At 45.3% G+C, this 27,994-nt stretch overlaps 2 protein-coding genes across 2 annotated transcripts; one reads left to right on the forward strand and one right to left on the reverse strand.

The window, feature by feature from the left end:
- The first annotated feature begins 137 nt into the window (after window positions 1-137).
- Window positions 138-6,424, forward strand: Spec2 (CDC42 small effector protein Spec2). The gene is made up of 4 exons (XM_077627801.1): window positions 138-252; window positions 3,181-3,332; window positions 4,137-4,229; window positions 5,492-6,424. The coding sequence occupies exons 1-4, from the start codon at window positions 207-209 to the stop codon at window positions 5,585-5,587; spliced, it is 387 nt and encodes a 128-aa protein (XP_077483927.1). The 5' UTR covers window positions 138-206; the 3' UTR covers window positions 5,588-6,424.
- Atu (Another transcription unit) lies at window positions 6,393-27,393 on the reverse strand. Its single transcript, XM_077627800.1, has 12 exons — window positions 27,168-27,393; window positions 26,178-26,855; window positions 24,597-24,686; window positions 22,407-22,651; window positions 21,387-21,511; window positions 15,700-15,784; window positions 15,510-15,604; window positions 14,421-14,558; window positions 12,648-12,783; window positions 11,532-11,709; window positions 7,261-7,373; window positions 6,393-6,544 (listed from the first exon to the last, which is right to left on the reverse strand). Exons 1-12 carry the CDS (start codon window positions 27,214-27,216, stop codon window positions 6,470-6,472), a joined length of 2,007 nt encoding a protein of 668 aa, XP_077483926.1. The 5' UTR covers window positions 27,217-27,393; the 3' UTR covers window positions 6,393-6,469.
- Between the last annotated feature and the right edge of the window lie 601 nt (window positions 27,394-27,994).

Here is a 27,994-nt window from a genome sequence, read left to right on the forward strand (position 1 = left end):
ACGCCGGTGCGTGCGGAGACCGACGCGTCGTTGGTCGCAAAAGCTCTGCTCGTGGAAAAATGCGCGCAGTGAAGTCGTCCGCCATTTTTGCGCTTGGCGCTGCTGGCAAAAAGGTCCATCGCGTGCCACGTGGGCCGCCCACGTGTTTCGGCCCCCACGCGCACCCTGCCGTTGGTGCACGCCGCGTGTCGGAGCAGCTGGCCGCCATGTCGCTGCTCGGGGACGACGGCAAGGAACAGCGATCGCCGGACGGTGCGTACCGCGGGGCTGCTTGTGACGAGCTGGCCTCGTCATTCTCTGTCGGCCGTTCGATGCCCGACGATCGCGTCCCGCCCTTTATAAAAACGATCGTACGGTCGGTGGCTTCCGCTCGCCGAGTAGCGTGGCTAGCTTAATGCGTTGTCGCTGAATTTACGTTTCTAACATTTCCTTCACAAGGCGGGTTAGCACCACGCCGCGTGGCATGCACTGCCGTTCGAAGCAGAGCGGCGTTGCGAGTCGAGCCACCTCTGCCAGCCAGTTCGCACGTGAGGTGACCTTTCGTGGGGCTTGAAGCAAAGGTCAGAGTGTGCACCGCATCAAGAAGGTGTAGTCCTCTTATGCGGGATGGCGCCTAAAGTACCCAGTCTCGATGACGGCGTCGTGGCGTTGCCGGCCGCACGGGGAAGCCGTCGGCCGCGGGAATTCGCGCGCACGCTGCGCGGCGGGGGGTGGGCCCGGAGGAGGAGGACCCCCCGCCGTGCCTGTCGCGTGCGCAGACCGTCCGTTCGCGCCGCTGCGGAGAGCGTGACGCTGTCGCCGGACTGGGCCAGTGGATCTCTGGGCTTGCGTCTCGCAACACCACCGCGGTGGACTGGAAGCGTGATAAGACGCTGCGTGGGTTGGCACACTGCGCCCGTGCACTGTGCTGCGGCGGTCATGCCGACGTGGTCAGAGGGACACTTCGCTGTCAGGTTCGAACGAAGCGCAAACGCAAGCAAGCTCATTTCGCGTTTTCCGTGTTCACCCATCCGCAGACGAGCCAGTCCATTTCGACTTGGTCGCATCAATTCATGTGGTTGGTTGCGCATGTTAATCGTGCATGATAGTTCTAGCCAGAGGACAGGGTGAGCAGCTATGAAATTTGGATAACATAGAGGGGCAACCAAACCATTCACGTGCAAGAATTAGCATTGGCTACAGGTCTGTGCAAATCGCTGGGCTACAGTTGTTAAAGTGCAGCTGAAATGTTCTGGCAGTGTCCTTAATGCACAACCATCATGTAATTAAGGCTAAGATTTGGGCAGTTTGGCTATGATTCATGATTTAACAGGGCAGAGAGACTGGACAACGAGACAAAGAGCACAAAAAACAAGCACTGACTTCAGATGCGGCCAGAATTTTTTTTTTTTGGGAGGGAGGGCCCAATGTAAATAGCATGGGGGAGTGCTTGATTTCGGGGTTAAGGGGGAAGGGTGGCCCCCCTTGGTCATGTACCTGACTGACTTGAAACTAGCTTTTTATTCAAATAAACATTCTTGTTGGAAAAAGGATATCCGTAACATTTCTTCAGGTCAGCTGCGAGTCTGCACTTGACCTCTCTCTCTGTGCTCTTTAATCACAAAGCGCATTAGTACCCCTGCATGGAGTAGACGAGGTCTTCATCTTTGTAATGTATCTAGTAATTGAAGAAGTGGAACACTGGCTGCAATATTGTCCACTAATGTGGCATTTCCTCTCACATTTTTGATAGCACAAATTGCTAGCTGCTACCATTATACAAGGTGTGTTTTTCGTGCCAGATTCGATAAGTAAAGTGATAAAATGAGATTAATTCCAGCTAGGAGTCAAAAGTATGAAAGTTTGGCCTAATTCCTTCAAGGCCTAACAGTGCAGCTTATTAGGTATGATGGATAAAATAAATGAGCATACTTCGACAAGTACCTCTATGATGGGACTAAGAAAAAGAATGAAAAGGGACACTTTTTCTCTTAATTCATTTTCTTAGTCCCACAATAGTATGAGGTACCTCTCCTATCTGCTCATTTCTTTACAGCAAACTAACTGCAACTGAACGGCCAAGCCGTGTGCAGATGTCTGCACTCATTGATCATGATAGCATCAAATGTAAATGCAAACTTAAGAAAGCTCAATCTTGCGCTTTTATTGAAATTCTGGCTACAGAAGCAGTCGTTTTGTGTTCTGGGCTGCTTTGAAGATCGGCTAACTTTCACTAGAAGCCACTATGAATTCTCATCGTAAAACAATTTTAGATGTCTCTACTGTTTTTCTGAAACCTTTTGCCATAGGTACGCAACAAGGAGCCACTGGAGTACAGAGCAGTGTCCAGAAATGTGAACACTGCGTTTAGCCCCCTAACCGCTTCAATTTTTTTCTGGAGGTGTGGGAGCTTCATGCCATACAGAGCAGGAGCAAATTAAGGGTGGCATTGGCCAAAGCTGCCTTAAGATTTTCTTTTTAAAAGTTCAGGGACATTTAAGTTCAGTCTTGAGGGTATGGCACGATAGCTTTAAAGGGACCGACCACTGACCAAAACGTTTTACTAGATTATGGCGGAAACGAAAAGATGGTGTAAAAGATATTGTAAAAACTGAACACTGCGATATTAAGGAAAACGAAGATTTACAATTTTAATTTGGCCTTGAAAATCGCACAAAACGCCATCTCACGGTGAAACCCACCATTATCAGTGTGGCATACCACGTGACCACATCTTTGTAAAATATCGCTAATTTGTTTTAAATGTAATTCATTCTTTCAGGAGTGTTCGTCATGTTTTATTATAGTTTACATTCTCTTTATTATGCCGTTCAATGAAAAGCACCGCTCCCTTCGCATAGTCGACCATGCGCTTTTAACTTTTGTAACTGCGCCGCAATGCTTTGAATTTTTCGGATGGAGCGGCAACCAAGGCCTACTAAAACATTCGTCGATGAAGCGTACATCGCTATGCAGTAACAGCTTCGGATATGGAAACTGAAATGGATGCGACTCTAGTAAAAATATTTTGCACTTGTGTAGTTGGTCTCTGAATCATTTACACATGATTTGCTGGTCTCTTTCTACACCGAAGCTCGAATGTTCTCATATGGTCAATTGTGGGGGCGCACCTTAACATGTAATCCTCATTAAGTAAAGCAGGTTGTAACCACAATCCATTTCCGTCTATGTACTGTGCAGTTGCCGTTGAAGCGGTGGCGAAGCCAGTGGAACCAGTGCCGCAGCGAAGAAGTGGCGGCAAGCGCATTGCCTGTCGGGAGTTGCAGGTCGACAGGATGGGCGACATCTGGGTCCAGTGCTTTGCATGCTGCATGACTGAGCAACCTGCACCAGTGAGTTGGGCCTTGTTTTTGCAGCCTCAAAGTAGTGGTGCTTGTGCATGATTACCAGGGTGTGTAGCATTGGCTCAGCATAGTGGTCAAGCTACCCTAGCAGCTTATATCCACCTGGGGGGTTTTTCTTTTATTCATTTCAAGTTTATTTATAAAAACTGAATTGAAATTTTGCAAGCTCTTCATGCAACTTAGCTGGTGTACTTGTAGCGCGTCCAAAATGGTAGTATTTCATGGAGCGGTAGTATGTTAGGCTGTTAGGCCTTGACTGCTTTTTCTTATTCCTGACATCATTAAACTGTCCATTCTGTAATACTTAAGTGGAAGAGCTTGAGGGCAGCTGCCGTTTGTTCTAGTTTGTTCCTGTGTTAATTATTGCATTTGAGGGACATTGAGCATCGAGTCTAGACACTGAAAAAGGTTGTAGTGCAACATATACGTACAGTTGTGGACAAAGGATGCAGGTTCGTGGGAAAAAAATTACTTTTTGCGGTCAGGCAAAGCAGGCCAATGAAAAGCATTGAAGCATGAGGGGACATGCGTGTTTTGTCTGATAGAATGAATACCAGCTAAATGGCTAGAAAGGCAATGCAGAGTGATTTTTTTCCACAAATCAGCATCTCGTAAACTTCTGCCCATGACTTTGGTGTGATCTATGGGTTGAAGTTCGACCTCAGCACAATGAAGTCAGTTGGAACAGCACAGCCTGTAAACGGCTGTTAGTGTTCAAATGCAGGCCTTTTGTATTAGTGATCTTGGTTGGTTAACACTATTGCACTGATTACCTTTGTGCTCTTGACACAGAAGCGGCGGCGGCGAATCGACCGCTCCATGATCGGCAACCCAACGAACTTCCAGCACACAGCTCATGTTGGCTCTGGGGATATGAATGTACATGTAAGTTGCTTCTGTTGCGGCTCCTATTCCTGGACATCACGTAGTGGAATGCCAGCATGCGCTTGTGTAGTAGACGGTCTGCATAGTTGTATGAAATGCTTTGTTGTGCAAACATATTTGGAGGCACTCCAGTACTGATGTGTCCATGTGCTAATAACATTCTCTGCAACGGGTTTCTGGAAGACCTACCCAGTAGTAAAACACATTTTTCACCAAAATGTTACGATTGAAGTTGGAATGACTTCTGTTTTTTGCGGCGACGTCTTCACTTTTGAGATGTTTCACCGCACAGCTTAGAATTAAGTTTTACATTATAGCATTCCAACATTTGCAGTGGTGAACCAGGGCTTTGCGTGCTTTTGATGTGCTGACAGCATTGTGAAACTGTGGTAAATTTTGTGGAACTCAGTGGGAGTGGCATTCCTTGCGGAATTCGGTGTCACCACACAAGCCCAGTTTGCTTTCATCGTACGAGCTTGCCTTTTCATTTTGTTTTTTGAGGATCTCTTGTTGCATGGCCACGGCCTTATTTCTGCTACTGTTAAAGTAGTACAGATACCTAATTTTAGTTGTTTCCCTGTAATGATGCATAAGGAATTAGAATACATGGATCACCACGTGGTATTCGCCTGAGACAGCTAAATAATTTATAATTGAATTTTTTTCTTGATGATGTATCGGTTTCATCAACTGAATGATAGCTGTGCTAGCTGCAATACATAAGCAGTGTTTAGGTCACGTGAGTCGTGAAAAAACTGCAATATAGTCACCGATATGGCGTCAGTTTTTTTCATGCCCAACATGACCTGAACACTTCGCATGTCACAGCCATTGTTCAGTTAATGAAACCAAAACAGTATAAAGAAGAAATTAACTATAAATTACGGGAATACCACAGGTTGACCCATGTATACGAATGCCTAATGCGTAATTTGACTAAGAAAAGAAGACAGACGAGAAAAAATTTGGTGCCTGCACTGCTTTAATTCTGTGCACTTTGCTAATCCCACTGCCGTAACTGCCTGTATGTATAGTCATAGAATTCAGTCTGGTGAGATAGAGGCATGTTCTTTGAACGCACCGCAGGTATAACAGCACATACACATGTTATAACGGCGTGAACATGCTAAATGATTGCAGTTTAGGAACTGCAAGCTATGGCACTTCAGGCTCTGTACCTGAATGGGTGCAGGCTTTTTGAAACTGGCTGTTCAGGCCTGCTTCTGTCCTTGCTTATCTGGGGTGTGGTGTTCTGCTTGCAGCTAAATGCCCTGCAGAACCAGATGGCGTCCAAGGGTGGCTACGAGTATGCCCTTCCTGTCAATGTCTCCATTCCCGTGGTGGATGTCCAGCAGTGACCACTGTGTTGTGTGTGGGCTGCGTCCAGCCCAGACGTGTCAGTGCCCCCCTGTTGTGATGATGGTGGACTCGCGACCAGTTGGGCGACGGCTACTTGTGATGCCAGGCGGACCAAAGGCCTGCTGCGTGCCTGCTGCTGCTGCCGGATAGACCGCAGTGCCAAAGGCCTTCCTCCCTCTCACCTTCCCCCTCTCTGCCCCCTCGACTTTCTCTTACTGCCGCATTCTGTTCCGGCACAGGCGGCAATGGAGCATAGTCACACCTGCCATGCTTGTGAAAGCACTGGCCACATTGGAACCCGCGATTTGCAAGCTTGCACATTTGTGCCCCCAGTCCACCCTTGAACTGGAATGGATCATGTGGTGCCTGTATTTGGGCACTGCAGGAAAAAAAAAATTGGCCCACACTCATCGAGAGAGGGGGAGGGACAGTTTCTGCGTAGTTTTTTTACCTGCCCCCACAGCGGCACTTTTTAGGACACCTTGTCATGCAGGTTGTTAGGTGAGCACATTGTGTACATAGAAGCAGGTCATGTTGCTGGAGTTTTCTTCCCGTTGTAGTACGTGTCGTGGCCAGTACCTGGCATGGCTATGGTTTTTTTTTTTTAAAGGCCTCCTGCAACATTGTGTGGGTAGAACCAAACTAGCAGTTTCCTTTTCTTTTTTAATTTAGCTCTGCCTACCAAGCCGTCTGTTATAGTGCAACCTAGTATTTAATGATAGCAGACAAGCACTGTTGATGTGCACAGACGGATTGTAGAGAATCCTTTTTATCACACGGAGAAACAGACAAGCACTGCCAATGTGCGAGGATGAATAAAGAATGTGTTTATCACATGAAGGTGTTTGGGTGTATGTACACAGTGCAGTGAGTGGCGATGCCTAGTCATCGTCCTCGTCACTCTCCTCAATGGCCTTTCTGTTTTTCTTGCTTTCTGCTTTCTTGTCGAAGTAGTCCTGCGAGTAAAACAAAACTGCTCAAGGATGACTCCCACACAGACACCATATTGTGAACAAGTTCGGAACAGGAAAACAAAAAATTGCTGGTGTAATGAAATTCTTTTCTTGCGCTGACCAATCTCGAACTTGCAGCAACGCAGCATCTGGCTGACTGTATGGCAATAGTGGCAATTCTTGTTGCACATCAAACTTCTGAAAGTTCACAAATGGCTTGAGACCATCACAGGTTGAAGAATCAGTAATGGCCTGCCTGTTGCAGCAGACTTGATGAAATGATCATGGCTGATACGAATTGTAAAATTCTCTGGTTGTCCCATGGGAGCAGTCTGCTGGTGAATCTGCCAGTGAACTCGCACCATCTTCACCTCTTAATGTATAATCTCTTTCCATTGCCGCTGCTGATTGTACCCATGAGCCTCCCTCTCATCGTGCAATACGGAGTGCTGCAAGCACTGAGCTGTGGCATGCGGCTATAAATTGCAAATAAATCCCAGCAGCCTTAACAGATAGGAGTGGATGCATCTCCCGTGCTTCAGCATGTTGATTTCGTTTGGTTTTAGATTATACGATTCTTTTTTTGCGATCCAGCGAGATTTACTGTATACCAATACATGATGGCAGCCACAGTTGGTTCAGTGTAGAAACTATCAAGAAACCATTGCTGCTTTGATAACCAGAGTATCATCTCTGGCTAAGAACAGATGAAAACTCACCAGATCACTGTCATCGTCATTTTCTCCGCCTCCCTTGGCCTTCTCTAACCGCCGAGCACGCTGGTCTTCCATGTCAGATGCATCTTCGTCCGAGGAGTAGATGGAGGGCCGTTCTGGGGATTCGGAGAAGCGTTTTGGTAAGCTCCAACTGCATGCACTCAAGCAGCACAAAAACGAGACAGCCTACAACAACAAGGTGTGCATTCCAAAGGCAAGAATGAAATGCAGATGCAGGCAATTTATGTATGCACCAAATTTCACTCCTTGTGCAAGTGGTTGGAAGTGAATCTACCAGTCATGCCTAATGTGCACTTAGCAAGTGGTAACATGATGCTACATCACAGACTCCAGCAACAACACATACAGTGCATTCTCACAGCTGCTTGACTCGGAGGTGAAGTTGTCCCATGGGGGCAGTCTGCTGGTGAATCTGCCAGTGAACTTGCACCATCTTCACATCTTAATGTATAATATCTCTTTCCACTGCATGCTAAGTGCGGTCATAAGATAGTAAGACTAGTGGCGCCACATGGTGCTGCTATCGGTATTGTGCAGCTTATAACCGAGATAAGGTATGGCTGTAATAGCCAAGCTTTCTCCTCAGAAGTACACTGCCATGTACTGCTTGTTAACCCTCATGGGTATGTGCCTTCCATTGCTTTGCAGTCACATGGCTTTACTTTTACTAAAGGTCCAGTGAATTGTATTGACTCTATTTCATTTGTGGCAATCAAACTAGCCTTGGCGCTTCGAAATGAGGTGAAATGTTTTGAAACATAAGTACATTCTTTTCTGTTTGGCCGATAACATCCACAAACTCTGATAATAGACATGTGATAATGGCTCCCACTGCCAGGGTGATGAGCTTGGCATTAACAGATGCGTAGCTATTTGTGAAACTAAACCACCAAGAAAGTTTGAAGAGAGAACCACTATATACACTGGCAGCATTTATAGCTCCTGGAAATATCAAACTTGAAGGGGATCGTGCGATAGTTTTTTATATCAACGATTCCATACATAAAACATGGCAATAAATGAGCTTATCTGTAGTCTACAAGTGTAAATACGGAACACCCACACTAGCAATGCACTTCCTAAAGCAACACCTACACAAGGCACACTGCTTGCTGGGTGTCGCTATACTCTGTTTCATACAACAGGCGCAACGTTGTAAAACGTATGAAAGTAGTCCATATGAAAAAATAAAGGGAACCATGCTACTCACTGCTTGTTTTTGTGGCTGAGTGGTCTAAGGCACGAGGAAGCGATAGCGTGTCAGCAATACCAGTGCATTTAATCATGTTCATGACAGTGTATCATGCAACAGACATACATAAAAAGATTTCATTACTTTTCACTGATCACATGGAACGCACTAGTTTTTGATCGCGGATGTAGGCAGCGCAAACGGGAGCGCTAGCTTTGAAGATATCGCGCCTGATGTATGAAACTGAGTGTGGGCATAGTTCGCTTCGCATCGAAGCTGCAGCGAACAGTGCTTCAGGAGAAGCCAATACCGATCTTAAGGGGTTTAACTGTGTTAATGGTGTGCCATAAACACAATAACATCTCAATTAAAATTCGGGTACTGTGGATTTTTGAGTCGCCATCAGCAACGAAGTAAGCAATGCGAGAGCTGCTGCAAGCCTTCGGTCAGTTTGGCTGGCTTCACCACATGACAACCGGTGCATAGAACGCCAAATTCTTGGCATGACTGCAGTGTTGCGTTGAAAATAGGCATGTCAGACAGAAGGCCACCCTCAAGCATACGCCACATCCAATCCTTCACGCAGTTCCGCAACGCTAGTACTGCCAGCAGCGCAGCTGGCCCGGCTCTGTGCACGAAAATCGATGCGGGAGCTCCATTAAGCGAAAGCCCACTTGCAGGGACGCGGTGTGCAGATCGAAATATCGAATGTTCTGCTGAATGGGAGTTCGATCTTGAACAATACTGCTGAACTTTTGCATCGGATTTTCATGGGGTTATTGTGAGAGTACGATATGAGCAATAATTCGATATACCTGGGATCGATTGTATCGCACACATTCACAACTGTATTTTGCCAGTGGCATGTACCAGAGAGAAAAGTAGGTTAAAAAAAAAATGACAAAAGGGTTGATTTAAATATAGCAATTTGTGACTAATTACAAAAGAAAAAAAAGTCGTTTCAAGCTTCTTTCCACAAAAAAAAATGCTGTGGGCACTTAAGTCTGCTTACATGGTGGAATGCGAAAGCATGTGTTTTGAGGAAAGGAAATGTTTTGAGAAAAGGAAAGGGTGCAGTAGCTGTCCACCTGCACCAACATGCATTCAAATAACACCAGAGCAGTGGGAGGCTGCGCTGCCCTGCTCCAAGACTGAAGAACAGCTCAAGACGATCCACAGAGCTCCACAGAGCTCGCAAGATGGCAAAGGCCACTGGGGCCCTGGACAGATCTCAACACCTCAGTGGACACCTCAACCCCGCCTTTACATTTTGCTTCCACATTTCAGGGACATTTTGCAGATGTTTTCGAAGACATAGCCCAGTAATGCTTTCACATTAATAATTAACTCCCTGCATTACGCTTGCTCCTGCACATAAAACAATATATTCTATATGTATATTAACTATATATTGTATACATTCACCAGGCTGCATTTTGATGGAGGTGAGATGTAAAAGGCGCACATGCGCTGCACGATGTCAGAGCACTGTGCGATGTCATGTGTCCTGTGCAGCACATGACGCATATGCTGTGTGATGTCAGCACAGTGGAGATCTCCAGGTGGCCGAAATTGTTCCAGAGCCCTCCACTATGGCACCTCTCTCTCTCTCCTCTTTTACTCCCACCTTATCCCTTTCCCTCAACATGCGCCTGAGGTGTCCACCCAGAAGTAGGAGTTACGGAACTTTTCATTTCCTGATAACCAATCAATCAATCAGGCGAAGTAATCTATCTACGAGTGGAGTGACAGTTTGAACACAGTATGTCGACACTGTTCGGCTTGGCTTTTCTTGCTCTTAAAATTTAAAATATAAATTACTGGCAAAATCACCAGCCTCTCACTTATTTCTACCATCATAGAGCAAGACCCACCAGAATGTGGCAACATTTTCTCACTTGCCAGTAATCCTTGAAAATAACTATGTTGTAGGTTCTATCTCGGTGAAGCCATGCAGGAATGCAGTGGCTAGAGCAGAGGCCATGTTTTGTAGCGACAGCTACATTACAGTAGTATTTAGAGTCTTCAGCGTGGCGGCGCCGCCACATGGTCACGTGGTGCGGAGCAGCTGCCGGGGGCGCGGTGCTGTGGCTGGTCATGTGGTTGGTCATGTGACCATCCACATGATTGGTCACATGGTGCAAAGCAGCTGCTGCTGCCGGCGGCGCGGTGCGCTGGCAAAACCGAGCTGCAACGGCTGTGCGCATGCGACGTGTCAAGTGGGACGAAGATGAAGAAGGAACGCCCAGAGAAACGGAGCGGCGAAAGACTGACTTTGCAATTCGACTGAGCAAGTTCCACTCGGCCAGATGTAGCTATCGCGTCACTCCAGGTTTAACCAGAGCTAAACCACCGCCAATTTTTTTGGCGACACTTTTGCTCTTGCACACTGCATTCTCTGGTGCACAATTTTGGACCGACAAGGGCTCACATTCATTGCACTTGAATCACTTCCCGTAAAATGCGACACGCTTAGCAAGTCACTCCAGAGCTGTCGCCCCAAAAAACCAAATTTCCACATTTATTGTGATGGCAAGCATGTTTATAGAAGCATGAGAAGTGCTCCCCATGAAATTAAAAGTCCTGCTCTTTGTCAGTGGGGTAAATACAGAGCCACTTGGTGTTCATCGAACTGTGGCTCCCCTACTACTCCAAGAGAGAATGGCTGCACTCCTCTGTTCTTTGATCATTGCGATCTTACATTGATGTTGACAAAGAAAGGCATTCTGCTGCTACATTCCTTTCCAGTGCTCCAGCCAAGCGGCACGCACTGAAAGTGAGTGCGTAAGAATATGGCCCCTCGTGTCAGAGGTCGCAATGCTTGTCTTTGTAACAAGCTGACACTTCCGCTCTAGCAGTTTCCAAGAGCTAGTCATATAACAAATACTTCATGAACCTCTCCTCTCAACACAGCCCCTTTGAGACTGACAACAAAGAGCATTCATGTGATACAGGTATCTCGCAGGGGTTCGAAAGTATGCGTTGTTCGCCAGCAACCTAACTGCCGCCTCGGATATTCTAAAAGATTGCAGCCTGCACTCATAGTCAGCCTTCCACTCACCACGGAGGGCGGAGCCTCCTCGGCGGTACTTGTTCTTAATAGCCGACAGGGAGATGGCTGCGTCGTCCTCGTCCGCCTCCAAATAGGATGAGCTGAGGCCACGTGAATGAGACTTCTCACGCATGCGCCGCTGCTTGTTCTCGCGCCGGATGGATGCCCGCAGCCGGTCCTCTTCTTTCTGCACAAATGTTGTGCGAACCGCACATACAGTGCTGGAGAAGTCTACTCCCAAAAGCTATGGTCATGAAGTCGGCACATCACGCATATGGCAACTCGCCACTATCAGTTGCAACTGTTTCAGATTTATATTGCATTTTGAAGCTATCAATGCCACCACCAAGGAAAGCCTCGATGTCAACCTGCCACCCTCTGGTAACCAGTTACTCAGCTACAAGAATGCTTCACGCCAATTTGTGAGCTGTTTGTAAGTTGTTCTAAAAGGGCGCTGACGACAATGTGATCGAGTAATAATCGTGCTCTAATCACAGAGACCATACTCACTGAGAAAAATTTTATTCACTAGAAAAGGCCCCCCAAAATTAAATGCACATGTCGCTGCCACTAGCTGATCTCGAAGGCAAGCTGCGGTGATGTAAAAAAATTTTGTGCATGGATCGCTGAGGCTAGCAAAGAACAAATGGTGGTCAGAGTCCTATTTGCTATTGACGTCACAAATCTGAATTGAGTGATGGTAAAAGAATGCCCCATTTTTTGCAGTAATAAATGTGCCTTTTGCTGCTGAACAAGCACCAACATAGACAGAGTCTAGAAATTATTTTTACCGAGAACAAAAATTCAGTTGTCCTCAGTGCCCCTTTCAACATAATTGAAGCTAAAAATGCTATTTACTGGCAGTAATCGCCTGTGTGCTGTTTGTACAAACATCAGATTATTTCATGTTGTGCTAATGGGAGACAATGCTGAGATCACTTCTCAGCACTTCTAGGATGTAAATGCAGATGGTGCTGGAATACTGCATCAAGGGAAGGTGATGTGTCACCCAGCACATGCGCCAATCCTGAAATTTACTACTATTGCAGAAGTGTACCATAAATGTTCTACAACTAATTCAACAAATACAAATTGTAAAATTATGAATGCCGTGGAAAAACAAACCTTGATCATTTCACTGCGGTGTGCCTCTGGGTCCTGGCCGACCTGAGGCAACACCCTAATCTTCTGCGTCTTCTGACTGCGGCCAGCCAATGAAAGAGTCATCTTGCGATGAGTGAAGCTGTCTGTGGAGTGAGGCCTGCAAAATGGTTGGAGCATGGTAAACACCTCTTCCATCGTGAGGTCAGCATACAAACCCAAAATAGACCAAGTGGTTGAAAGAACTTCAACAAAGCGCTAAAGAAGACAAAAAGACAATGTTGAAACTAAGCATAAAGCAAGGCAAAAAAATAGGCATTGAGGAACACCGTGGCATACACCAGTGTACAAATAACTTATCACCTACAATGGTATTGTGTATGCCCCTGTTATTTTTCGCTATTTCACACTTGTGGCATAAATAAAGCTCTTTCATGAAAGATGACATCAAAAATTTACAACAAATGACCAGCATCCCCATAAGCCACCATTTAAGACCTTACAAATTCTGAATGTTGTAATCACATTGAACATCACCATTACTCAGAAATACAGCATTACAGTTAAAACCTTGATGTAATGAACTTCAGTATAATGAACTTCTTGATGTAACAAATATTCCAGTTTTCATAACTTTGCTTCTCTAGAACACCTTGTATTTTTAGATTCAATATAACGAAGTAGATTTTGCTTCACAATTCAACATAACAAAATTTAATCGCTGGCTCAACGAACGAGAGGAAAAATTGTATGGCAGGCTTGAGTGCTTGAGCGGAGCGAGACTAGGTGCGAGGATATTTCATTTCTTTGGATGGTGACTGCAGGATACTCTTCTCGCTTTTACCAGCATGCAGAAAAACACAAAAAAGGGGGGGGACTACTGCAGACCTTCCTTTCTTTGTTTCCCTATCTCCTTCTCATGAAGCCACAGCGCAGCGGCACTGCGCTCGGGCCTTTCTTAAGAGGGTGACAGCAAAACCAAATCTCACGACGGATGCGTTGTCCCCGTCACCTGTGAGGTGCACGGTGCAACAGACTTGCCCAGGCCGCTTGCGACCTCGCAATATGCAATACAATCCTAAGGGCATACAAATGATTCATGCTGTTGCTGCTGATGCTGCTGCTGATGGCAAAGAAAAAGCAAACGAAGTATCTTTCATCACAAATGTTGTTCCCATCAGCGGTCCACAATGCATTCTGGATTATTCTTAACATGCTAGGAGACAAATTTCAAAGTAAAGAAATTCCAATGTTACAGAGCAAACTGCCAATTTTACCGCCTTCAATAAATCTAGGTTTAACTGTACTGGGAAACACTGTAGGGATTCCCTCAGATTTGGTGGGTGGCAGGAGACTCCAGCATGGTAACACTGCATCCCAGTAGGCAGCACTATCCTCTGGGTTTCCACTGCTGCCAGCACTTGGTGTTGTGCTGAGAAACAGCCACATGTCTGTGTGCTCACCACCAAGGTGTTCACCATTTCATGTAAGTTTGAGAAACTCAAAGGGAGCAAAATGACGATATCCTGCCAACCCATGCAATCGTGCCCCAATAACTAAGCTACGACAACCGTCAGTTTTGCCTTTACATTTTGCTGTACAAGGTGCCTGCGCATCAATAAAAATAGTCAGAGGTGGCCCCCTCGTCTCCATACTACACATACTTTAAAGCAGGATGTAAAACTGGCCAATGTTACGGGGCGACTATCGGGGAGCACTTTGTCATTTCACATCGAATGTCAATAGTGCGAGGTGCAAAGCCAGGAAACCACTTGGAGAAGACAACTGTTTCCTTGCCTGAAGCTAAGCTTTGTGCGGAAGACGGCCTGGCCCTGAAGACCCGTGCCCTGACGGATGAACAGGTGGTTGTGGTCTCCTTGCATCAGCGACTGCTTGTGCACATCAAAGATCTCAGAGCCCAGGTGTAGCGACATGCTGCAGAGAAGTCGAGAATTGACCATGAGCATATACTCACATACAACATGGAAGAAGAAAAAGATTAGAAGAAGCTGTCAGCCAATAACACTGTCAGCCATAGCTGTCAGCCATAACTGCTTCCATGAATCCTGGAGATCACTCGAGCAGAGAAAGCGGGAAGCACTACCTTCACACATGCGGTGTCATTGCTTGACACCAGAAATGGCTGTGAAGTATGGTCTTCACAGGTTACTGCTAATGCTGCTGGCACTTGGTTTAATACTTGCTTTATAAGAGTATATAAGCACGCTTCTGATATCTTCCTGGACATTTCTCTGCTGACCATATATAATTGTTTGAAATTACGAAAATTCACAACATTTCATAGTACATAATGATAAGTGCAATATGAATCAAAACAATGCAATTCTGTTGACCTGTACTGAATAGTGACATGAAATAACAGAAGACTCGATACATTTTTCTGCCGCCATGGTGGCTGAGTGGTTATGGCGCTCGGCTGCTGGCCCGGAAGACGCGAGTTCGATCCCGGCCGCGGCGGTCGAATTTCGATGGAGGCAAAATTCTAGAGGCCCGTGTACTGTGCGTGGTCAGTGCACGTTAAAGAACCCCAGGTGGTCGAAATTTCCGGAGCCCTTCACTACGGTGTCTCTCATAGCCTGAGTCGCTTTGGGACGTTAAACCCCATTAAACCAAACCAAATATTTTTCTTCACGTTTCATGCTATGTGCCATAAAACTCAACACAGTGCAACACAACACTTTCCTTATTTTCTGGTACATGAAGCTAAAAGTTAACCATATGAAAAATACCACAGCCAGCCGAATTGCTTTGTAATCATCACTGCTGGAAGTAAGACTAAGTGGCAGTGCAGAAACAGAGAACATTAATACACATGTGCCCCTCCCCCAAAGATTGGTGGCTATGAGAACGCACTACCATGCTCACCTCCCATCTGACCACTTGATTATCCGGGCATTGCTTTGCCGCACCGGGTTTCCCATCTTGTCGTAGATGTAGCGCCACCGAACTGTGTTTTCAACCTGCAAGCGGCACCGTGCACCGGAAAGCATGCCTTCAGCAAAGCCAACACAGCTGCAGCCTCAGTATGAAAAGAAAGCAAAGGAATAGGCTGCACCTTCAGTTTGAGCCGTGCTCTTCCTTCCTCATCAAGGACTTCGTCTTCATCCACCTCATCCTCGTACCACTGGGGGTCATAGGGTCTGCACAAGGCAAGGCACGAACACTGACACACATCTCCTCACCATGGGAAGTGGCTCACTGATGTTCAGGTGGGGGTTCACTCACCTTCATGCTCAAGTAAATAAGTGTGAGTGAAGCGAAACAAGTGCACTCATGAGTGAGCCTGCCAATCTATGCACTGATGTTGCCGTACAGCAGCTTGCTTGCCTGAGAACCATACACTGTCCAGAGGCACTCTTCTTATCATACTCTGAACTAATACGCATACTGCTACCCTTACCATTTTGCTCACTAGAGCATTCACTTAAGCGGAAACATGGCTTCCAAATCACGAAAAATGACCAAAAATTCGGTTTTTCAAAAGTTGTACGACTCGTGCTCTATGCAATCAAGAACTTGCTTTTGCAGAGACCTACCAGGATACTCCAAAAAAAATTGCTTTACCAACCGCGGTGGTGCATGCCAAATATTTGGTGTGAATAATGCGCTACACACTAACAAAACGACAACTGGAAGAACGGGGGACACAGGACAAGCGCGCAATAACAACCGAGGTTTATACTGGTATGAAGGTAGTACATAAATACATTCCTTCACATGCTGAAACAATCAATTCATTGCCAACGGCCGTGTCGCACCAAATGTACAACCAACTAGCCCACATTGCTGCCTTGCTTATGCCATATATGTTGAAGAAAAATTAGCGCTTTTTTGAAACCCGGTATCTTTGCGATGCTACGACCGATCAAGGCTGTCTTTTGCTCGATGGAAAGCTTGTTTCCTTGCATTCAAATCTGGCCGCAAATCAACTCCACCTCCAGAAGCAATGATACAAAAAACAAAAGTTTTAAGGTTTTGCCATGCGCCTGTCATGACAGCACTAGTCTCCTCCATGGTTGTCCCTAGCAACCGGCTGGTTCTACGAGGGAGCCTATGAAGCGGCGTCTGCTCCTGCAATTGGTTGGCTACCCTTGCTTAATCGTGACAGATTATGTTGTTTTGGCAGCACCATAAAATAGGAGAAACTGGTTTTGGGTCCAAACTTGTGTGATCATAGACCAACGTTCCTTTAAAAAGAAGTACAAAATGGCGTATTGTTACGGTATCCAGAAGTGACACTTGCCAATAGCAAAAAAAAATTGGCTGGCTGTTTAGCATTGCTAAGCATGGAATATTGTGCGAAAGCATGTTTTTTTTGCACGAGGACACCACTGTCACAACTTCAAAGTGCGACTGAGGTGTCCACTGACCCAAGGAGCCAGTTATGAGCCTTTCCTTTTCTCAAAATCAACAGAGTCTGCAAGGAGTCCAGAACACCAACCCTAATGAACCCAACAGTGCTGGCGTCTTTCTACCACACTGTTGTCAATAATAAGGCATGCAGTGCATGTCTCTGTCACTACCCCCACATAACTCAAAGCATGACTGAGGTGTCCATTGACCGAGGGAGCCAGTTATGCACCTTTCCTTTGCTCAAAATCAAGGAGTCTGCAAGGAACATTTTCAATGCGAACGTCAATGAATCCAATGACTGCTGGTGGCCTATTGCTCCAGTGCCGCGTTCCTGCCACAACTGCCAACGCATGCGGCGCACATATCTTTGTCACCACTGCCACAGCCACATACCTCAAAGTGCGACTGAGGTGTTCACTGACCCAAGGAGCCAGTTATGAGCCTTTCCTTTTCTTTTGCGACTCTCTCGGAGGCTTCACATCCACATTTTGATTTTGCAGCGTAGGAAGCTAATAGCGCTTTTGCACTAAAATGCTAAGAAGCCATCTCTAAGGGCTGCTAGGAGTGAATATGTCGTGGAGGGTGTCATGGTCTGAGCATTTAGTCTCCTCTGGCAGCGTGTGTGCGGAAAGTGACTCTCTCGACAGACGCCATGAATGAGTAGCCGAGTTCTTCGTTTGCTGTTGCTAGCACACAACAGCTGACTGCAGGCAGCTGAAAAGCACACCATGCACAGGAAGAGACAGTCAAGAAACACTGTATCCAAAACAATGACAAGGACTACAACCATGGTGCCTTCAGGGGAAGCAATTGTGGTGGTCAACTTTGAAGGTCCTTTTCTGAGTATTGTTTTTTGCCATTTGTTCCTCATTTTGTGGAGCTCAATTCTTTGCGACCATTTTGTTTATTTTGAGTGCATTCCTTCTGTTGTACTCTTAGAACCATACTACAGGTTAAGTTATTCTTGGTTCTCCATTTTCGTGAATTATAAATTTCTTGCACAAAATTTTCTTCACTGTTCTAGCGATGCCTTTGGCAACTGCACTGCAAAAATTCAATTCTGAAGATTTTTTCTTTGTAGAAAAAATATTCTAAGCATGTCCTGCCCCGTAGCATGTGAGCAGAATCACAATGAATGTTGAACCAGCCTTCTGCCATATTTTGTTATCTCTGCAGGCTTTTCACGAAAATCAAGGGAGGAATATTTTATTTATTCTTATTTGGAATACTGCCAGTCTCTAGTTGGGACCTTAGCAGGTGGCCATTACATGCATCATAGCAAAGGATAACATTTCTAAAAGCGGCTGTGCAAAAGACAACTATAAACTAGACAGTTCATAGCGCAGAAAAAACTCAAAACAAGTTGACAGATTTGCACAAGTAACTGAAAGAAAAAACATGCTTGTTGAAAACATAAAATTTAACATGGGCACAACACATCGTGTACTCCATAAAATAGACAAAAATGCAGAAAAGTCTTTCTAACCACTACTCTAGTTTTAAAACGCGGTTTCTAGTTCGGTACAAAAATTTGAAAACGAATCAGCGTTAGTTATGGATGTATCTAGACGGTTCCATTCTCTTGTTACTAGCAGGAAGGAGGAATTATTGAAAGCGTCACTGTGATAAGGATATTCGGTTAGCGTATATGCGTGCTGGTTTCTTAATGCACGTTTTTGTGACAGTGAAATGTACTTTGATCAATCGATTTTAAAAGTGTTATTAAGGAGCTGATAAAGAAATTCTAGTCGCGCGCGCTGAAGTGCTGCTGAGATGTAACAATGAAATTTTACCAGAATAGTTGTTACTATTACTTATAATAAGCTTTTTACTTGTAATATATATAGCTTTATACTTTATAGCTTATACTCATAGCTTTATACTTATAATAAAATTTTTTCACAAATCAGTCAAGAAATATTTCTTTTTTTCTGAAAGCCATGTCCCCCTTTAATAGCAAGCAAGAAAAATTCGACAGAGACACTTAGATTACATGTGGGAATGCAAAAGCATTACCTTCCTGCCTTCCCTGGGTGCATTGTTTATGTGTAATTTTTGTACATGCATTAAAGTTCTTTGAATCATACAACTAAATTGTAGGCAACCCATAGAGATTTGTGGATGGTGATTGCATTTGCTTCTGAGACCAAGAATTGAGTTCCTCTTAGGATGATGTGAGAGATGCCTTTCCCTTCGAGGTGGCACACACACGCACGTTTGACATCACCAGGAATGCTGTACAACGTATGGTTGCATCACAATTTTGATATGAAAGTCTGGGAAGGCATACAACTGAAGGTGCATAGGTCGTTGGTTCGAATCCCTGTCGCAAGATAGCCTGCAACTTGACTAGCAAGTATAAGCTATATGCAACGAGAAATGGTACGACAAACAGTTGCAGCACAGCACCAAGTGGCATGCAGCACCAAGTGGTGAGTATATATGCATATAGGATTGTCTGAACCAGTGGTGCTAGGCTTGCTGCGTGTGTCATACGGCCGCACGATGACATTGCCTATTTTTCTTGCTATTCACTGGGATTTTCCGCACAATCTGCGAGCATGCACTCACTGACGGCTTTTTTCATACAGGCACTAGTAATGCTTTCGCATCAATGGGAAAAGGAAAGATATAAAATTTTGGAGTGCTTTTGGACTGGACATTTCATGAGGCTACTGAACCTGCATGATTAATAAGTTCGCAACCCCAAACTAGAAACAAAATGCTTGCAAACCCGTTTAATCAAGGTTACTTATGAAAGAAACTGTGACCTTTACAAGCAAATTTCAAACATGCCCTTGCCGTGACAGAAAGATGGCTAAGGAATTACAGCGAGGCTCAACACACCACTACAGTAAGCACCAGTTGACAACTCAGCAGAACATAGTTTAATAACACACAATGGTTAGTTGTGAGGAAAGGTGCAGTGAGTGTCTCACTCGGGGTCAACATCTGAATCATGTCCAGAGGGAAGGGATAAAGAAAGGTGTTAAAGGAAGCAGATAACTACCTGGGTTTCCTTTGGCGCGCACTGACATTGTGCAAAAAAACAAAAACAATTTTGTTTGCAAAGCAAATTAAATTATGAGGATGAATTATGCAAACCTCCCTGGCCTCATCAATAAGGAAGAAGTTGCCCATTACATAAATTACCAAGGATCACATCAGAGAGAAAGAAAAATGGCAATATGTGCTGCTCCCCAAGCTTAATTGCGAGAAACTTATGTGCTCGCCTTAGTGTCATATCATTAACGTGGATTTAAAGGTCGACACAAGCTTCCATTACAAAATCAACTTCATTCAGACATACACCTGCCTGAAGCATAGTAAAATTCAGCCTGCACTCTGTTAAAAGCCCCAATATACAGAGATTTATTGTTAAAGATCCCTAGGTGTTCTAGCTTTCTTTCCTCAGTTACTGACCATGACATCCATTTACCGTATTTACTCATGTAAAAGATGCATCATCTTGTGTTTGTCATTAAAATTTGGGAAAAGTTTACAAGGCCAGCCAAATTTTTACCCCGCATAATAAATGCACCACTCAAATCAGCAACAATTTGGGAAAAATTGCACCCACTATGCGAGTAAATATAGTGTAACCATATTTTAAAAAGTGGAAGTGTTTTAATGTAGTTAACTGAGCAGACATGCAAAAGCATGTGTTTGGTTGGCTCTTGGTTTTGCTTTGCTGGGTCGAGGTTAAGCTGATCTGATCTGCTCGCGCTGTAGGTAAAAGTTGATAAAGACAACATTGCGCAATGCACACCAAGTGAATGTGTTGCAGTTTAACACAAGGCGTGATCAGCTGTGCCGATAGCATAGCGTCCTCGTGCAATGGTCAGGGAAGCTGATTTGCTTGCGTTGCTGTAGGTTCGAAACCCAGTCGCAGCAATACTTATTTTATTTCTGCATGGGCTGCTGCTAAGAGAGGTTTTGCCAGGGTCACCTTCAACGCCGAGCTTCACACAAACTTGGTGAGCCGGTTAAACCTTGTGAAGCTAACACTGCCAATAAATGTTATGGTTTAAGAGTTCTGCCTTCAAATGAACCTTTTCACACTCGAACAAATGGGAACACTTCACAAACACTACAGTATCTTGCACATGCACACATGATCATTCTTTTGTTTATGGGATCTAGGTCGTGAGGGCACTGACCGCATCCAAGCAACACAAGAGAAAGATTCCCAACAATGCCTATCCCACCTCTCCAACCAACTGCTGCAAGCCTTCATTTTATGTAACTCATTCGTTTTTGTTCACTTGTTCATTCTTTCATTTGCTGATCAGTAATGTTAAATTTCCAGTAATGCATTAAATTTTCTTGCCTCTGGTAAGTTTCTTATCACAGAGGCTTGCTAAATGCCTCCACATACTTCCAACTCACCTGGTGTCAACACTGAGGAAATTTGGCAGCTTGACAAAGTGAACCTCGCTGCCAAGATTGGTAACAATGCGTGGGATTTCGACATCAATCCGTGTCTCAGGCACTGGCACCTCTTCTTCCTCACCCTGCGAGGAAAAATGGCCACGAATTCAGTGGGCCAAAAGTGTGCACCTTTATAAAGGACTGAACAAAGAATGAAACTAACAGTACATCAAAAATGCAACCTAGTTTGCACTTAATAATGGCTGCATTTGGGCGAGTTGGTTTTCCATTCTGAACGTAAAAGCGCAAAAACACAAGGACACAGACTAAGGCAGACAACACGAGCGCTTACTTCCAACTGATTTTATTTCATGCAAGAAGCGAAATTTATACTCTTGATAAGTGTCTGCACATGCTTACAGGGCAATTACCGCAGAGTTATGACTGATACCAGTTATCATGTAACACATATGAAAGATGTCAGATATGCCATCTCTTTTTGTGACAGCAGAATTGATGGAGCACTTATGCAATCATCCCCAGCTCGCGCTATCTCCAAAGCTTCAACAATTGTTGAAGCTTTGGAGATAGCGCGAGCTGGGGATGATTGCATAAGTGCTCCATCAATTCTGCTGTCACAAAAAGAGATGGCATATCTGACATCTTTCATATGTGTTACATGATAACTGGTATCAGTCATAACTCTGCGGTAATTGCCCTGTAAGCATGTGCAGACACTTATCAAGAGTATAAATTTCGCTTCTTGCATGAAATAAAATCAGTTGGAAGTAAGCGCTCGTGTTGTCTGCCTTAGTCTGTGTCCTTGTGTTTTTGCGCTTTTACGTTCAGTTTGCACTTAAAGCTGCTATGTTCTAGTTTGGATTAATGTTTCACTGCATGTGTTCATGTGGAACCAATACAGGCAATGACCTAAATCTAGAATCAATTTTCCCATGAGTGCAGTCACACGAACTAACACATTGATGATGAATACGCAAACAATACAACGCTCACAAATACACACGTGGCAGTTCCTACCTCGGCAGGTTGCTTCTCTTCGCCTTCTCCTTCTTCGTCGCTGCCCATGCGCTTCACTGGCCGCTCCTCCTCCTCGTCCTCCCCCTCCCCCTTGGCTTCTTTCTTCTTGGTAGCACCCTCTTCATCGGAACTCAGGTCATCCAGGTCTTCTCCAAAGAGGGCCTCCACCTCCGCTTCGTCACCCTTATCTTCAGTGCTAGAGAGCCGTGCCCTCTTTCGGCCTGGCACTGCTTCATCATCAGAGCCTGCCAGCATAAAGTGGTGGCTAAAGCATGAGCATGAATTTCAGCACATTTATTATCTGGAGGCAACGATAAGCATGACCCACAAAGCATCGCATGCGGATGTGGCCTCCTGCTAAGTACCCGTGCTCACCGTGAACAGTAGTTAATCACAACTGCCTTATCCGCATGGGAAAATAGTGGGCTGAGGATGTCTTAAAAGGACCTTGAGGACAAATAGAATTGTATCGATAGAACACTGCACTCTAATCACAAAGAGACCACTCTAACCGAAAACGGAGCTTTTAAAAGCTTTAGAAACGGCCAAAAAACGTAATACAGGTGTTGCCACCAACGGCCGATTTCTCGAGTGAAATGTATGTGTCATAACAGACTTTTGGTCGTGAATCCAAGAGGCTATGCCACAGCATTATTCATCTCAAAACGGTGACAACCTGTCCTTTTTGGAAACGACATCACAGATTTGAACTGATGGGTGGGAAGATTCCTAAATCAAATTTTCTCGCCAATAAATGCGCCTTTTGCTGCCGCACAAAAGTCAACACAGCCATAAAATGCCAGAGAATAAATTTTTACTGAGAACATTAATTGAATGGAGTTTTCCCAAGTGTCCCATTAAGTGTATTCGTACATGTACACATTGAACCTACACGTCCTGTGATAAGAATGCACAAAAAATTATTCATAGTAAGAAATATATGAATGGATATGAAAACTACACCCTACACAGACAATGGTAAGTAGGCAATTAAACTAGATGCACAAAAACAAAACTTCAGAATGTGCCTAAAATGCAGTGAACTGCACAAGCATTGATGTGCTTAAATTGCACGAAGAGCGCTCTCCATTGGACATGGAAGGAATATGTACAGTCAAACAAAGCATAGACTGGATGCTTAAAACTACACGTCCTATTTTCCATTACTTTATATCTGCCATTTTCCAAATTTCAGAACTCTTATTTTTTTTTAATACAGAAATACGGGCTCACTGGCCATATTTATGCAGGACACACACGTACGCATGCACACACACACGCACGTACACACACAAAAGCATAAATGAAATACAAAAGTTTCTAAATGCTCTTAGTTTGTTTCTCAGAACTTTCTGGTACAAAAGCAAAGTTCAGTCTTGAAGAATAATATCTTCAGCCGATTCCTCTTATGTACTCATACTCAGTCTTAATGCTACACTGCCTCCAGATTATTAAACAAGTTGCATGCTGCCAGATTTGATCCAGTTTGCAAACCTAACCACTTTATTGCCATTTTATTAAGTCCATTTGTCATGAATCATAAGTTTTCCATTTGCATTCCCTCTACCACATTTAGTAAGTCGTTTTCATGTGCGGCAAAGTGAAAATCTAAACATTTTCTTGTTTTTTCAAGTATATACATTTTACTTGAGAACATAAAAAATGTTTTTTTCCATATCTACTGCTGTGCCAATTTGTAAGGGTGCTAGACTCTACAGGCATAATCTGAGTTCACGAGACAACAGATAAGGGTCTTACTTCCAATGGATCACACCATATTAAGCATTCTGTTAAGACCTCATTCTGGTTTTTACCAAAATGCTGAAGCCCTACATTTTGGCACTTGCTCTGTAGTTAAACGACAAACATTTGCACAATTGCTCTGGCTTTAGTCTTTTTTCCAACACCTTCACTATGATGAAAATTCCCCGAAAGAAGTCTACTGGTCAATCTGGTAGAACTTGCGTTAGTGAGCACATGGATTACTCAAACCCAGATAGGCCAGTCAAGAACCAAGTGCTTTGCAACACGACCGTACTGGAAGTTGTCACATGGAGCTGGTTTTTAAATGTCCGCAGTGCACATTAGAAGTTTCTAACTCTCTACTCTTGCATTAAGCATACTGGAAGAACACTGAATCAAGTACTTCATGGATAAATAAGATGAAGCACTCCTTGGCTTCTACATCACCTTCAGCAGCAGAGGCAGCAGAACCCACTTCACTGCCGGCTGAACGGCGGCGCTTCCGCCCCACAACACTCTCGGCCTCCGAGCTGGAGCCTGTGAGAAAATAATGTCCACAGTCAGGCTGCCTCCATGCAATGCAAAGTTTACCTATAAACTAATGCAGTTTTGCTGATGGAGGAAAGTGCGCAAAAAACAACAATACTCACAAAAATGATTCAACAGCCCAACACAGAGGTGTTTACCTTGTGAGCAGAACTGTGAGCTCTGCCATGGAGAGCCAGTGCATGTGCAAGAGTTGTCGGTAGAAGAAAGCGATGGATATAATGACGTAGCGGCAGAGCCAAACATAAATCGTTGCTTTTGTTTCCGCCAATGTAGCCTGTGTTTTACTCGTCTAAACTGGCCTCCAACAAGTCAGCTGAATCTAATTCAAGGGAGGTTAGTGGGAAGTGCAGCAGGTGTTCAGCGCCATATTTCATTTCATTTATTGTTTCCTTAAAGGCCCGGAGGCATTACATAAGCGGGGACATATTTGGTTTGCAACGGCGAAAGTGATGTGAACATGCATAACAGAAAACCAAACGTACAAACAAACACACACCAAGGGCTGTAATCATGTCAGGGTTCAACAGCAGGTGACACACCACTTGTCAAAGACACATTAAACAATATTTGCTACAAGGTGCGCAAAAGCGATCAAAATCTGTACAAGATGAATTTTAGTTTTCTCGCGGAATGTTTTGTGATCAGTGCATGAAGCCATAGTGAAAGGAAATTCGAACACCTGGGGTTCTTTAACATGCACTGACACCGCACAGTACACGGGCCTCTAGCATTCCGCCTCCATCAAAATTCAACTGCCGTGGCCGGAATAGAACCCGCGCCTCTCGGGTAGGCAGCAGAGTGCCATAACCAACTGAGCCACCGCGGCGGCACGTGTGTAAGTTTGTACATTTGTATATTTGGCTAGAACTCAAGCATGAAGCAGCAAGCTCTCTTCAGAGGAGGCCTTGCAGCCAGTGGTGTTGACTTATTGTCCTGATGTCGTGGTTAATACAATTTCACGCATGATGCTGCTACAACCTGCAATGCCACACTAACCGATTAACTGCGACACCACAGCAAATGGTCGACTCCATTGGTTGGAAGGCCTCCTTAGAGGGCATTTGCCGCCATGTTCTTGACTTATACACGATTATAGTGAAGTAGCAAAGTATTATGCAAAACTGGCTGTTGATAATCTCCAGCAATGTATGTGCTGCATGGTGCCTGACAGCAAGCAGCAAAACATGTTGCCTAGATGCTGTCTCTGAGCAAAGGAAATGTCACAGAGACACAGGCCACAAGCAGCCCCGAGCTATCCCTGTGCCTTTGGCAAGCTAGCTGACTGCAGACATTCCGTAGCAGAGATGTAAGTCCTGTGTTGGACGAATGCAACACTACCACTGAACCAGCCTTTAATTAATAAGTCATAGGATGAATAACCGCAAATCATGTCAAACAAGCTACTGCAGTTGACGCTAGGCGTTATTATACAATGGCAAGAAATTGAATCCGCCACGAACAAGTGTTACACGGTCTCACCTGATGCCGCAGGCGCTCGGTCTTCGTTGGAATGCACCGAGCCCTCGTCCCCGCTCGCCTCGTCTCCACTTGCTTCATTTGCGCTAGCTTCGTTCGCGCTCGCTTCGTTATCACTGGCTTCGTTCGCGCTGGCCTCGTTAGCGCTCGCTTCGTTGGCACTTGCTTCGTTAGCACTCGCTTCGTTGGCACTCGCTTCGTTGCCGCTCGCTTCGTTCGCGCTGCCTTCATCTCCGGAGGCGTCCGAGCGCTCTGCGGCTGCTTCAGAGTGGCGGTCCTCGTCGTCGGATCGGTGGTCCTCCACATCGGAGCGCTGTTCCTCTTCATCGCTGCGGTGCACCTCGCTGCCGGAGCCTTCGTTGTCGGACGCGTCACTGTGACCCTCCGTCCGCGCGGGGGTCCTCGCCGGCGCTTCCTCGTCGCCGGATTGATCGTCCACGCGCCGAGACTCATCCGAGCCTTCGTCGCCCGATTCCTGGCCGCGCTCGTCCCCCGAACCCTCTTCGCCTTTCTCTTCGTAGCCGGATTCGTCGCCCGATGCGGCGCTTCTCCCCCGTGACGAGCGGTAGCTCTTCTCCGAGCGCTCCTCGGCGTCTGAGTGCTCGCTCTGCTCGCCGTCGTCGGAGCGCTGCGCGGGCGACCGTGACCTGTCGCTCGAGGCGGGCGAAGCACTCCTGGAGCCTGGAAAGTCACAAGCACTGTCAGGGCGCCCTTCTAGCAGAATCCCTGCTTACGCACTGCGAACATTGTTGCGACTCTGTTGTACGACGCCACCGATGAGATCACGGAAGCCAGAAACGAAAAGTCGAATTTAAATTTGTCAGATACTGGTGTGACCCTCTTAAAGGCAACACAAGCACTCTGGCAATCAAATATCAAGTTGCTAGCAGAGACAGTGCTTCGCTCACACATCAGCCACAAACTTTTGAATCCGGAATATCCATGCTATACAAATGCGCAACCGTTTACAATGAAACGAACTCGGCGACATACCTGCACTCGACGCTTCTCTTGAATCATCGCTTCCAAATATTCCGTCCATGATACCTTATGTGAGGTAACACTCAGGGCCCTGCCTATGCGCAGTTGCGACGAACCACGTCGCAAGACAAGACTTATATGAAAGCAGATCAGTTAGCACTTAGCCGAGAACTCCAAGGCAAGGCCGGCAGCACGAACTCCACAACTTTGCGATGCTGCTGGCTGCAAACCATCTGCTGTGGAGTCTTGGCTTGGCTCAAACATCTTGCTAAATTTGGTTTATTCTTCAACAAAATTTTGCTTCAGAGAATGTTTGTGAGGAAGTATTACGGGCAAATTTCTTAAAAAAACTATTACAACATCAAATTTTTTCTTGTTTTCGTTCATACTTCAGGCTAGCAACATGCTCCATTCGAAAGTGGCGCGAAATGCAAACACGGTGACTGTCGGGTGGTGGGGGTGTGAATATACAAGCGAGATAAAGTGGCCTGTCGGTAATTGCCCCGCCTGAATCACTGATTAAATGATTGCGTTTCTACACTACTCTATAAGGCCAGTGTCCTCTAAAAACATCAAAGGCGATTGTCGTACAGGACCACTCGGGCCACTCTTGGTGCCGTTGCTTCTAAACAAGGTGTACTGTTTAAGGGAAATATTTTGCCCATGAAGTAATAAAGAACTGAAATTTCCTGATTTTACAGTTATATCACCGATTTCAGTTAAATTCGCCATTCATTTATGGATGAATAAAGTAAAACCTATTTCTACTGAAAGGCTTCTATATATTGGTAAAAATCGGTCGGTTCCTGGACCACAAATGCCTGCGCACGGAGGTTGGC

Source organism: Amblyomma americanum, chromosome 6, assembly GCF_052857255.1.
Source record: "Amblyomma americanum isolate KBUSLIRL-KWMA chromosome 6, ASM5285725v1, whole genome shotgun sequence".
Taxonomy (NCBI): domain Eukaryota; kingdom Metazoa; phylum Arthropoda; class Arachnida; order Ixodida; family Ixodidae; genus Amblyomma; species Amblyomma americanum.